The sequence below is a fragment of the Bufo bufo genome, chromosome 1 (genome assembly GCF_905171765.1).
Source record: "Bufo bufo chromosome 1, aBufBuf1.1, whole genome shotgun sequence".
Classification (NCBI taxonomy): Eukaryota; Metazoa; Chordata; class Amphibia; order Anura; family Bufonidae; genus Bufo; species Bufo bufo.
In genome coordinates this window covers 533551919-533565743 of record NC_053389.1, presented here as the reverse complement: position 1 = coordinate 533565743, position 13825 = coordinate 533551919, and the positions used below count along the sequence as shown (strand labels likewise).

The 13825-nt window shown below is 42.6% G+C and overlaps 1 protein-coding gene across 2 annotated transcripts in view; it reads right to left on the bottom strand.

The window, feature by feature from the left end:
* The window catches only part of MLC1 (modulator of VRAC current 1), a 47513-nt gene extending 34397 nt beyond the window's left edge, over nucleotides 1–13116 (bottom strand). For both annotated transcript variants that reach the window (XM_040415737.1, XM_040415738.1), the window contains exons 1-2: nucleotides 12952–13116; nucleotides 2733–2822 (exon numbers count right to left, since the gene is read on the bottom strand). In XM_040415737.1, coding sequence (XP_040271671.1) covers nucleotides 2733–2822; nucleotides 12952–13116 — 255 coding nt within the window. The remainder of the gene's footprint in view (nucleotides 1–2732; nucleotides 2823–12951) is intronic.
* Nucleotides 13117–13825: the final 709 nt, after the last annotated feature.

Below are 13825 nucleotides of genomic sequence, written 5' to 3'. Positions count from 1 at the left end.
TTCTCCTCTTTTCTGGATCCAATCCAAGTTTTAGCTTTAGTTTTTATTCTAGAGACAAGTGTTCTTTACTATCATTGATTGGTCACATAAAAAGGGTTCACTTGAGTGGTGCTGAGCTGCCAATTATGACTCAGTCCAGTAACGAGAGGAGCTGTTTCTTGGGAAAACAAACCCATAGGATAATGTAACATCACTGACAGACTTAGGCCTCATTTGCCACAAAATTGCGATCCACATTTTTCTCATTTCCATTAACGGAAATTACTATTCTTTTCCGCAATACAGACAAGAATATGACATGATATTTTGCGGAAGAGACACACGGATGCAGACATCATATGGATGATATTTGTATGCTGTATGGTTTATTTTTTTGGCGGACCCATGGAAATTAATAGGACTGTGTGCAATTCGCAAAAATTGGAGATCGGACACAGATACAAAATACAGTTGTGTGCAAAAGACCTTAGGGAAGCTGAAGCTTTGCAAATGGCAAATGATGTTTAATGTGGGTAAATGTAAGGTTCTAGACCTGGGAGAAAGAAAAAAGTTTGACAATTATGTATTATAGAGGACATGTCACTATAAAAATACAGTACAATCTGCAGGCAGCAGGCTATAGAGCAGGCTATAGAGCAGAATCTGTACACTGCAGCGAACGCTGTACTAGCACGAGCACACAAAGCTACTCCCGCCTGTGCCCTCCACTCTGCTGAAACCTCTGCTGTAGAAGATCAGTGCAGGATGCCTTGCATCAATATCCGCTATGGCAGGATATCCTGCGCTGATTTGCTATGCTAAGCTTTCGTGGAGCGGAGCGAGGACAGGCAGGAGAAGCAAAAGACTATGCAGAGCCGCTATGTGTGCTCCTGACTGTACAGCATTCTCTGCAGTGCATATCGTAGAAGTCAGAATCCGTACATCACGTACATGACTGTGGTATACAGATTCTGTATACGCTTCAGGATGGCCCAAACTTCAGGTATCTGTTTGGCTACTAAAACAATAGCATCTATAAATAAAATATATTACACAAAAATCATTATTATGGCACTTGTAACAGTTTAATATAATGTACTTGAAGGTTTAGCTAAACTTTAAATGTAGAAAATACAAGTAGTGTTAATTACTTTATACAGTTTAGAATGGTCTGTAAACAATGATATTTACTGAATCATCCATCTACAAGGTCATTTATAAATATAGTAAAGATAATATATTTGGGCACCTGTATATGGAAAGTACATAACCGAACTAGAGTGGGTATAGAAGATGGTGATCAAAGTAATTAAAGGAATGGATGGATTTCAGTACCAAGAAGTTAAAGGGGTTGTGCAGTGCAAAAATATTGATGACCTCAGGATAGGTCGTTTAAGGGGTTGTCCAAGACACAAGGGGGCAGGTCACCGACACGGCCTGCTATTGGCTGCACCCCCTCCGTCGACAGATGTTAATTTCTGCAGGCAGGTGAGAAATGCGAAAATTACCTTGGCATCGTGTACCAGGTAAGTATGCATAGTGTAGCGGGCCAGGGAATTGCAGCAGGAGTTATTGAGTCTTGGATAACCCCTTTAATATCACATTGTCGGGGGTCCGACTCCCGAAACCCCGCTGATCAGCTGTTCGAAGCGATATTGGCACTTGTGTGCTTGTGCCAGGAGTCTCCCCCGCTGATCAGATATTAATGACCTATCCTGGGTATAGGTCATCAACCCCTTTAATAAACTGATGAACTGGAGGTTATTCAGTTGAGTAAAAAGGTGCGCTCTAATTACAATGTGCAAATTTATGAATAGACAGCAGAGAAATCTTTCTACATCAAGGCATGTTGACAAGGGGTATCTTCTACACTTCTAAAGAAAAGGTTTCACCATCAACATATAAAAGGAGACCATGAAACTCTCTGCCATAGGATGATTCGATGGTTGATTCATTGTACAAGTTCAAGAAGGGCCTAGATGCCTTTCTTGAAAAAATTACTACAAGGTATGGGAACTAGATTTCTGGAGATAGTTTGATTAGTTTTGATAAAGATTTCAACATTTGGAGCTGAGAAGAATTGTCACCTGTGAATCAACACAGCAGGATTATAGGTTAAACCTGATGGACCAGTGTTTTTTTTTTATCCTTATCAACTACAGAACTATGCCAAAGTTTTAGTTTGGAAAAAAATGTTGCAAAGTAACAGGGCAGATACTTATCCATCATGCAATACCATCAGGGAGACGTTTGACTGGCTCCAAATTTATTCTGCAACAGGAGAAGGACTTCAAACATACAGCCAATGTCACTGCCAAGAATTATCTTCAGCGTAAAGAAAAAACAACAAGTCCTGAAAGTCGGGATATGGCCCCAACAGAGCAATGATCTCAATATCGAGTCTGTCTGGGATTACATAAAGAGACCGAAGGATTCGAACAAGCCTATATTCACAGAAGCTCCTTGGTCAGTTCTCCAAGATGTACGGAATAACCTGCCGAGTTCCTTCAAAAACTGTGTGCAAGTGTACCTAGAAGAATTAATGCTGTTTGTAGCCAAAAGGTGGTCACATCAAATATCAATTTGATTTAGATTTCTCTTTTGTTCATTCACTTTGTATTTTGTTGATTGAAATAAATAAATAGAGATGAGCGAATCGAATCCCTACGCTTGTGTGAAACTGGCCTTTTAGCACTACAATCATGGTGTTACAATAGAGTGTAGTAAGTCTACTCCACATCAGTAATACTTACAGACCCTGCTGCACATCTCAAATAGTCCATTTCTGAAGGGAATAGATTTCCTAGGTAAAGTGAAAATCCGGATGTAGCAAGAAGACAACTCTGCAACAAAACAGCAATGCAAAATGTTGAATAATAATGGGAGTATTGATGAGTGCGGAGAAGTGATACCGCCATACTTTTGTTTTCTGTTAAGTTGTTGCAGGAAATGTTTGACTTGTTTGGAAATATGCCAATAGCACATGTAAAAATCATAACTGTGGTTTTTACATTCAGTTTCCTAGAAGAAAGCTACAGTTTCTCCCCAGAAATATATTATAAATATTTAGGTATATAAAAAATAATGCTAAATTTGTTGAAAGCTTAGTGACACTTTACGTTTTGTTTTTTTCACTCAACATTTCTTTCAGCTTTTTTGCTACTTGCATTTTACCGTAGCAGCCAGATGTTACATAGCAGAAAGTATATTAAAAATACTTTTAGCTATGTAACATCTGGCTGCTACTGTAAAATGCAAGTGGCAAAAAAGCAGCAAGAAATGTTGAGTGAAAAACACAAAACTTAAAGTGTCACTAAGCTTTTAACAAATTTAGCATTGTGTTCATGAGGAATAACACTATTTCTGGCAACTATTTCTGGCACTTTTTAGCATTTTTTCTGCATAGTGAATGGCTGGGCCTCCTAGGCTTCTGTCCATGGCAAACTGGGAAGACTTTGTAAGGCTTCTGGCTGCCATAGCAACCATCGGCACCCAAAGATCACATTGCGGGGAGCAGATGGAGTCAGACGGAGTCTCCTTTCTCTGTAAGCTCCTTAGATGCCACTGTCAGTATTAACCGCAGCATCTAATAGGTTAATCTGCCGGGATCTGAGCTTTCAGCAATGCCAGTGGATACAGGAAGAACCTGGCTGTTAGTAAAAGCTAGGCCCCTGTCCTGTTCTGGCAAGCAAAGCTTCTGTGCTCACCCGATCAGAGTGCCCTACATGTATGGCACATTGCGTGAACCTTATGTTTGCTGCGCCGTACATGTATGGCTCATGTCCTCAAAGAGTTAAGGCTGGAAATAGGTGGGTCATTAAAGGGTTAAAAAGGCCCATAAAAAAAGTAAAACATTTTTTTTACTTAATGTGTTATGTTTCCTGCATAAGGTAATTAGGTACCTTTGTGGAACACTGTAAATTTACATATATATGACAGTTTTACCAAGTTCAAGGGATAATACAGGGATTAATGACTCATTCTAGTTATATTAATGCAAATAATGCTGCTCTCCAGTGTAATTTTCTTCCTTTTAGCCACTTTAGTCACCCCTCTGCAGCTTTGGTCTCTTCATTATCTGTGGGTGGGCAGCGACTCACATCCTATGTGATCAAGCACTTGCATTTCCCAGGAGTGCACTGCAGTCAGCTCTTGCTAAACCTCCAGCTGCTGGTTCTGTTCTCCTGTCTTCCTCCCCTGCAAAGAAAATATTCCCCCACACATAGTCCCAGCCATTTCACTAATAAAAAGCACTGTGGTATACAATATACTCCCATTTCCTTCCCCACTGTCTAGAGAGAGTCTGGGATTTTCTGAATGATTCATTGTGAGATCACTAAGAAAAAAAACTGAAAGAGAGCAGAAAACCTTCTGCACACGTGGGTCCATCACTGAATGTAAAGGTAGGTGGACAATAATTTTGACCACAGGAGAAACAGCAGGTGCTGCTATCAGAGTAGGAATGTGAATAGAATGTGTCGGCAGATCAGAATCATTTGGCCCATCTAGTCTGCCCAATATACTAAATACTATGGATAGCCCCTGGCCCTATCTTATATGAAGGATGGCCTTATGCCTATCCCATGCACGCTTAACCTCCTTCACTGTATTTGCAGCTACTACTTCTGCAGGAAGGCTATTCCATGCATCCACTACTCTCTCAGTAAAGTAATACTTCCTGATATTACTTTTAAACCTTTGCCCCTCTAATTTAAAACTATGTCCTCTTGTAGCAGTTTTTCTTCTTTTAAATATTCTCTCTTCTTTTACCTTGTTGATTCCCTTTATGTATTTAAACGTTTCTATCATATTTCCTCTGTCTCGTCTTTCATCCAAGCTATACACTGCGTGCAGAATTATTAGGCAAATAAGTATTTTGACCACATCATCCTCTTTATGCATGTTGTCTTACTCCAAGCTGTATAGGCTCGAAAGCCTACTACCAATTAAGCATATCAGGTGATGTGCATTTCTGTAATGAGAAGGGGTGTGGTCTAATGACATCAACACCCTATATTAGCTGTGCATAATTATTAGGCAACTTCCTTTCCTTTGGCAAAATGGGTCAAAAGAAGGACTTGACAGGCTCAGAAAAGTCAAAAATAGTGAGATATCTTGCAGAGGGATGCAGCACTCTTAAAATTGCAAAGCTTCTGAAGCGTGATCATCGAACAATCAAGCGTTTCATTCAAAATAGTCAACAGGGTCGCAAAAAGCGTGTGGAAAAACCAAGGCGCAAAATAACTGCCCATGAACTGAGAAAAGTCAAGCGTGCAGCTGCCAAGATGCCACTTGCCACCAGTTTGGCCATATTTCAGAGCTGCAACATCACTGGAGTGCCCAAAAGCACAAGGTGTGCAATACTCAGAGACATGGCCAAGGTAAGAAAGGCTGAAAGACGACCACCACTGAACAAGACACACAAGCTGAAACGTCAAGACTGGGCCAAGAAATATCTCAAGACTGATTTTTCTAAGGTTTTATGGACTGATGAAATGAGAGTGAGTCTTGATGGGCCAGATGGATGGGCCCATGGCTGGATTGGTAAAGGGCAGAGAGCTCCAGTCCGACTCAGACGCCAGCAAGGTGGAGTACTGGTTTGGGCTGGTATCATCAAAGATGAGCTTGTGGGGCCTTTTCGGGTTGAGGATGGAGTCAAGCTCAACTCCCAGTCCTACTGCCAGTTTCTGGAAGACACCTTCTTCAAGCAGTGGTACAGGAAGAAGTCTGCATCCTTCAAGAAAAACATGATTTTCATGCAGGACAATGCTCCATCACACGCGTCCAAGTACTCCACAGCGTGGCTGGCAAGAAAGGGTATAAAAGAAGAAAATCTAATGACATGGCCTCCTTGTTCACCTGATCTGAACCCAATTGAGAACCTGTGGTCCATCATCAAATGTGAGATTTACAAGGAGGGAAAACAGTACACCTCTCTGAACAGTGTCTGGGAGGCTGTGGTTGCTGCTGCACGCAATGTTGATGGTGAACAGATCAAAACACTGACAGAATCCATGGATGGCAGGCTTTTGAGTGTCCTTGCAAAGAAAGGTGGCTATATTGGTCACTGATTTGTTTTTGTTTTGTTTTTGAATGTCAGAAATGTATATTTGTGAATGTAGAGATGTTATATTGGTTTCACTGGTAAAAATAAATAATTGAAATGGGTATATATTTGTTTTTTGTTAAGTTGCCTAATAATTATGCACAGTAATAGTCACCTGCACACACAGATATCCCCCTAAAATAGCTAAAACTAAAAACAAACTAAAAACTACTTCCAAAAATATTCAGCTTTGATATTAATGAGTTTTTTGGGTTCATTGAGAACATGGTTGTTGTTCAATAATAAAATTAATCCTCAAAAATACAACTTGCCTAATAATTCTGCACTCCCTGTATATGTTAAGGTCCTTTAATCTTTCCTGGTAAGTTTTATCCTGCAATCCATGTACCAGTTTAGTAGCTCTTCTTTGAACTCTCTCCAAAGTATCAATATCCTTCTGGAGATATGGTCTCCAGTACTGAGCACAATACTCCAAATGAGGTCTCACTAGTGCTCTGCAGAGCGGCATGAGCACCTCCCTCTTTCTACTGGTAATGCCTCTCCCTATACACCCAAGCATTCTGCTAGCATTTCCTGCTGCTCTATGACATTGTCTGCCTACCTTTAAGTCTTCTGAAATAATGACCCCTAAATCCCTTTCCTCAGATACTGCGGTTAGGACTGTATCACTGATTTTATATTCTGCTCTTGGGTTTTTACGCCCCAGGTGCATTATCTTGCACTTATCAACATTAAATTTTAGTTGCCAGATTTTTGACCATTCCTCTAGTTTTCCTAAATCCTTTTCCATTTGGTGTATCCCTCCAGGAACATCAACCCTGTTACAAATCTTTGTGTCATCAGCAAAAAAGACACACCTTACCATCGAGGCCTTCTGCAATTTCGTTGATAAAGATATTAAACAATATGGGTCCCAGAACAGATCCCTGAGGTACCCCACTGGTAACAAGACCATGGTCTGAATATACTCCATTGACTACAACCTCCTGTTGTCTGTCCCTGAGCCACTGCCTAATCCATTCAACAATATGGGAGTCCAAGCACAAAGACAGCAATTTATTGATTAGCCTTCTATGTGGGACAGTATCGAAAGCCTTACTAAAGTCTAGATAAGCAATGTCTACTGCACCTCCGCCATCTATTATTTTATTCACCCAATCAAAAAAATCAATAAGATTAGTTTGACATAATCTCCCTGAAGTAAACCCATGCTGTTTTTTATCTTTCAATCCATGGGATTTTAGATGTTCCACAATCCTCTCCTTAAGTATGGTTTCCATTAATTTCCCCACTATTGATGTCAGGCTTACTGGCCTATAGTTGCCTGATTCCTCCCTACTACCTTTCTTGTGAATTCGCACAACATTTGCTAATTTCCAATCTTCTGGGACGACTCCTGTTACCAGTGATTGGTTAAATAAATCTGTTAATGGTTTTGCTAGTTCACCGCTAAGCTCTTTTAATAGCTTCGGGTGTATCCCATCAGGCCCCTGTGACTTATTTGTATTAATTTTAGACAGCTGACTTAGAACCTCTTCCTCTGTAAAGACACATGCATCAAAAGATTCATTAGTCTTCCTTCCTAACTGAGGTCCTTTTCCTTAATTTTCCTTTGTAAAAGCTGAACAGAAGTATTCATTGAGGCAGTCAGCTAGTTCTTTATCTTGTTCCATATAACGTATTTTTCGCCCTATAAGATGCACCGGCCCATAAGACGCACCTAGGTTTTTGGGGAGGAAAATAAGAAAAAAAAAATTTTTAACCAAAAGGTGTGCTTTTGGTGGGTTTGGAACTAATGGTGGTCTGTGGATGGCACTATTACTGGGGATCTGTGAAGGACACTGTTATGGGGGGATCTGTGGATGACGGACACTTATGGGGGGATCTGTGGATGACGGACACTGTTATGGGGGGATCTGTGGATGACGGACACTGTTATGGGGGGATCTGTGGATGACGGACACTGTTATGGGGGGGATCTGTGGATGAGGGACACTGTTATGGGGGGGATCTGTGGATGACGGACACTGTTATGGGGGATCTGTGGATGACGGACACTGTTATGGGGGGGATCTGTGGATGACGGACACTGTTATGGGGGGATCTGTGGATGACGGACACTGTTATGGGGGGATCTGTGGATGACGGACACTGTTATGGGGGATCTGTGGATGACGGACACTGTTATGGGGGGATCTGTGGATGACGGACACTGTTACAGGGGGGATCTGTGGATGACGGACACTGTTACAGGGGGATCTGTGGATGACGGACACTGTTACAGGGGGGATCTGTGGCTGACACTGTTACAGGGGGGATTTGTGTCTGGCACTGTTACAGGGGGGGATCTGTGGCTGGCACTGTTACAGGGGGATCTGTGGCTGGCACTGTTACAGGGGGGATCTGTGGCTAGCACTGTTACAGGGGGGGATCTGTGGCTGACACTGTTACAGGGGGGATCTGTGGCTGGCACTGTTACAGGGGGGACCTGTGGATGGCACTGTTACAGGGGGGATCTGTAGATGGCACTGTTATATATGTGCCATCCACATACCCCCCCACCCCATAACAGTGCCATCCACAGACCCCCCAGCCCATAACAGTGCCTTTCCACAGACCCCCCCACCCCTTAACTGTGCCATCCACGGATCAGCCCCCCCTCGCCGCCGCCCCCCCCCAGTATACAAATATAAAATGTCTTATTCAATTAAAATTTATTACATATGCCCCCTCACTCCTAAATTCCTAATAGTACCTTACATCCTATTCCTAATAGGTTCTGTACAATGCCGGCAGGCAGGCCGGGCAGCCGGCGCGTCACTCACTGACGTCACATGCCTGCGCCGCCTGCTTCATTCATAAAGTAGGCGGCGCAGGCACGTGACATCAGGGAGTTACGCTGCCGCCCGCCCGGCCTGCCGGCATTGTACAGAACCTATTAGGAATAGGATGTAAGGTACTATTAGGAATTTAGGAGTGAGGGGGCATATGTAAAAAATTTTAATTGAATAAGACATTTTATATTACTATACCGGAGCGGCGGGGCGGGACTATAGTACACTGACTGCACCGCCCCGCCGCTATTCCCGGCCCCCAGCTCCTCCTCCCAGTCCCTCCCCCGGCCCCCGCTCGCTCGTACATCGCATCCAGCGATGTTAAACTGTCAGCATTCGCCCCATAAGACGCAGGGGCATTTCCCCCCCATTTTTTGGGGGGAAAAAGTGCGTCTTATGGGGCGAAAAATACGGTACCTTCCTTCTTTTGTTTTTAATTTGGTAATTCCTTGTTTTAGTTTCCTTTTTTCATTTATGTATCTGAAGAATGTCTTATCGCATTTTTCACTGACTGAGCTAATTTCTCTTCTGCCTGTGCTTTAGAAGCTCTTATAACTTGTTTGGCCTCTCTCTGCCTAATCTTATAAATTTCCCTGTCATCCGTTTTTTTTTTTTAGAATTACTAAATGCTATCTTTTTGTTTTTAATGATTTTGGCCACTTCTGCTGAGTACCACAGTGGTCTCTTCCTTTTTTGAGTAGTCCCATTTCTCCAGGACTCCATTGAAACTGTTCCAATCTGATAGGGACTCGTATACCACTAATCTAATTTTAAAAAAGTCAGTTTTTCTAAAATCTAAAACTTTTGTTTTTGTGTGGTGTGACTCAGTCACTGTACGTATAGTAAACCACACTGACTGCTGATCACTAGATCCCAAGCTTTCCCCTACAGTAATATCAGATACCAAATTCCCATTTGTGAATACTAAATCTAAAATGGCCTTCTTCCGGGTTGGCTCCTCAACTACTTGCTGTAGAGATAATCCCAGTAGGGAATTTAGAATATCTGTACTCCTGGCAGAACTAGCTATTTTGGTTTTTCAGTTTACATCAGGAAGATTGAAGTCTCCCATAATGATAACTTCCCCCTTCAATGTCATTTTAGCTATTTCCTCAACTAGTAGATCTAATTCTTTGACTTGGCCAGGTGGTCTATATATCACACCTACACGAGTTACCTTATGATTATCAAGCTGCAAGGTCACCCAAACAGACTCTTACTATACAATAAAAAAAACAATATTTTTAATGAATGTACTGTATATTACAATACTATTCATTGCACACTTTCATAAGATAACCCATTTAAAACAGACAATGCTGGCATTCTACAACACATAAAAAAGGATTTGAAAATAATTTGTCCACAAATCTGTGGCTTTCGACAACATGGCAAGCATGCTGTGGATTTGAGATTTGCAGCATGCTCATACATATTTCCAGGGCTGTGGAGTCGGAGTTGGAGGCAATTTTGGGTACCTGGAGTCTGAGTCGGAAAAAAATGAACTGACTCCGGATTCTACTAGATTTAAATTGGAATAAAAAAAAAAAAAAAGAAGCAAGTTTAAATGTCCCAATTCACAAAAAGTTATAATTAATTACCGTATTTTTCGCCCTATGAGACGCACCTGCCCATAAGACGCACCTAGGTTTTTGAGGAGGAAAATAAGAAAAAATTTTTTTTTAACCAAAAGGTGTGCTTTTGGTGGGTTTTGAACTAATGGTGTTCTGTGGATGGCACTGTTATGGGGGCATCTGTGGATGGCACTGTTATGGGGGCATCTGTGGATGGCACTGTTATGGAGGCATCTGTGGATGGCACTGTTATGGGGGCATCTGTGGATGGCACTGTTATGGGGGATCATTGTGGGGGCATCTGTGGATTGCACTGTTATGGGGGCATCTGTGGATGACACATATATAGCATCTCATCTTATGTGTCATCCACAGATCCCCCCATAACAGTGTCCCTGTGTAGTGAATGGGGGCCGGCATCTGTTTCTGTAATGGCAGCGGGGCCCGGTGCCTGCTTCATTTATAAAGTGGGCGGAGCAGGCGCGTGACGTAGTGAGGTATGCTACGAGTGCCCACCCGGCCTCCTGACTGCCAAGAAGTTAGTAGTAAGTAGTACAGCGCTAGATTTAAGATGATTGGAATACTTTAACAATACCCACAAGTTAGATATGATTACCGTATACTACAGTGAGCGGGGCCCGGTGTAGTAGAATACAGGGACTGCACCGGGCCCCGCTGCCATTACAGAAACAGATGCCGGCATCCAGGCCCCTCCTCCCTCTCAGCCTATTCACCGGACGGTCGCAGCATCCGCCCCATAAGACGCACTGCTATTTTTCCCCCACTTTTGCGAAAAATACGGTACTTCTCTACTGTAAGAATAAAGGCCAATGCATGCAGTGCGTCACGTTACCGCAAAACGAACACTTTAAGTGACCATGAAGAAGCATGTTTTTCATATGCTTCACTATATGGCACGCAACGCACAGTTAAGGAGTGGCAATACTTATACTTTCCATTGTGTTGTGTTCCGCTGTTACAGGGAACGCAACGCCCATGGTTAACCTAGCCTCTCACTGAGAATATGTTTTTGCAGGACTAGACACTTGTATAAGTGAAGGGAATGGATAGTCAATAGTTCAAGACTGAAGCTGTAAACCATTTGAAAAACTGCTGTCATTCAGCTAAGGCTATAAAAACTTGTAAACTCAGATTGTTAGCTGAAACTTTAAAAGGGTTTCTATCACTTCGTTTCACATAATTAGCTGTCAGACACTAGCGATCCGCTAGTGTCTGCTCTGCCAAACCATCCTAATATAATTGCTTTTGGGGCAGCCGTTTCGCAAAAAAAAGAACTTTTATTGATATGCTAATGAGCCTCTAGGTGCTATGGGGGCGTCATTAGCACCTAGAGGCTCGGTCTACCTTCACAAACTGCCGCCGCCCAGCGCGTCCCTCCAGCCCACCCATCTCCTCCTGAATGCGATCCTCCCTGTGAGCGTATGTATTCGGCGCATGCGCAGTGAATGTCTGACCGCTTCCCTGCTCAGACATCTCCACTGCGCCTGCACGATGACGTCATAGTGCTCCGAGGAACAGGCGCAGTGGAGATGTCTGAGCAGGGAAGCGGTCAGACATTCACTGCGCATGCGCCGAATACATACGCTCACAGGGAGGATCGCATTCCGGAGGAGATGGGTGGGCTGGAGGGACGCGCTGGGCGGCGGCAGTTTGTGAAGGTAGACCGAGCCTCTAGGTGCTAATGACGCCCCCATAGCACCTAGAGGCTCATTAGCATATCAATAAAAGTTCTTTTTTTAGCGAAACGGCTGCCCCAAAACCTATTATATTAGGATGGTTTGGCAGAGCAGACACTAGCGGATCGCTAGTGTCTGACAGCTAATTATGTGAAACGAAGTGGTAGAAACCCTTTAAACATGACTATGGGATTCTACTAGGGAAATCATGTTTTACAATAAATGCCCCGTCCCCTGCCCCTTCCTGGATCCTCTCACTGCCCTATCTTCAGCAGAAGATCAGCGGCTCCTAGCCAGTAGTTCTGTGGTAATGACATGTATGTTGCCTTTCTTTCCTTCAAGGAATGTATAAAATACATTCGCATATTAAATACAGAGGAGTCGGAGTCGGAAGTACCAAAAATTGAGGAGTCGGAGTTCGAGTCGGAGCATTTATCTACCGACTCCACAGCCCTGCATATTTCCATGCAGATTTGATTTGTTATGCGCAAATGGACTTTTGAAGAACTCATTCACAGCCATTGTACAAACAATTGCCACAGATCTGCCATGAAGAATCCACACCAATTCCAACAAAAGGAGACCCAGTCTAATGTTTCCCACTGTGACCAGGGAATATCTGCCTCCATAACCTCTACTTTATGTCACATTTCTCCAAATTACCAGATATATAGGTGAATACCGTAGTTTCAGCATAAGACCTTAAAAGCTTTCTGCTAAAGGTTCAGTGGCCAGTTAATGAATAGGAAAGTAGTTGAAAAACGATTATGCATTGCCTATAGACCAATCTCAATACCTACCCCAATCAGCAGAGAGAAAATCCAGGTTTTATACTTCACGCATGGGTGTACACCATCGGATGAGTGCGGATCTGTATTGTACTTTCCACCTTCTTGCACCCCAAGCTCTAAAGTAGCCATCTTGTCATAACCATATTCCTCACCGTATCTCTCGTCTTTGGTCATACCGACCTAAATTAAAGAAACAGAAGTAATTTACAAGCTGAACAAATGTCACTAACGCTAAACACACAGCCCCAAGGACCACCACTGGTTGCATAACTTAGGAAGGACACAAACAATTTATGGTCTATGAGAACAGTTGTATGCTGGCAACAAACTGAAAAAACGACTGCAGATCACAAATAAAACATACACAAGCGTAATCATGTCAGAGATTTTTTTAGCCTAAAATCTAGAGACGCGGGTTCACTATTTGTGATAGATTTTATACAAACAGACGATATAAGAGCAAGTACAATATTGGTCTTCATAAAAAAAAAGTAAAAAAATAAAGCCCTCTACATATTGCCAAACTGAACAAACAGATACATACCGGTACCTAACTTTGGATGTTTGTCAGACTGAAATAGTGCTGCGTGCAGCCTGGGTGTAGTCTCAGAGACTCGTGGTGTGTTTGAAAAGTTTGCTCTAATGCCTGTGAGACAGCATCTATTCACATGTAGACAAAAGCAGCAAAGAACTGTACTTGGGCCAGAGAACACAAATGCCTCTTGAATTTTAATGAGGAAAGAAGCAGGAAAATGGCTGTTTGAGGTTATTAATCTCCTTCCAAACTGTTCAGTGAAAAGGATATTACGCCAATACCCTGTGCTGCAGGAATAATGTGTCTGCCATGCAAAGGCTCTTTCACCTGAGTAAAACATTGCTGCTA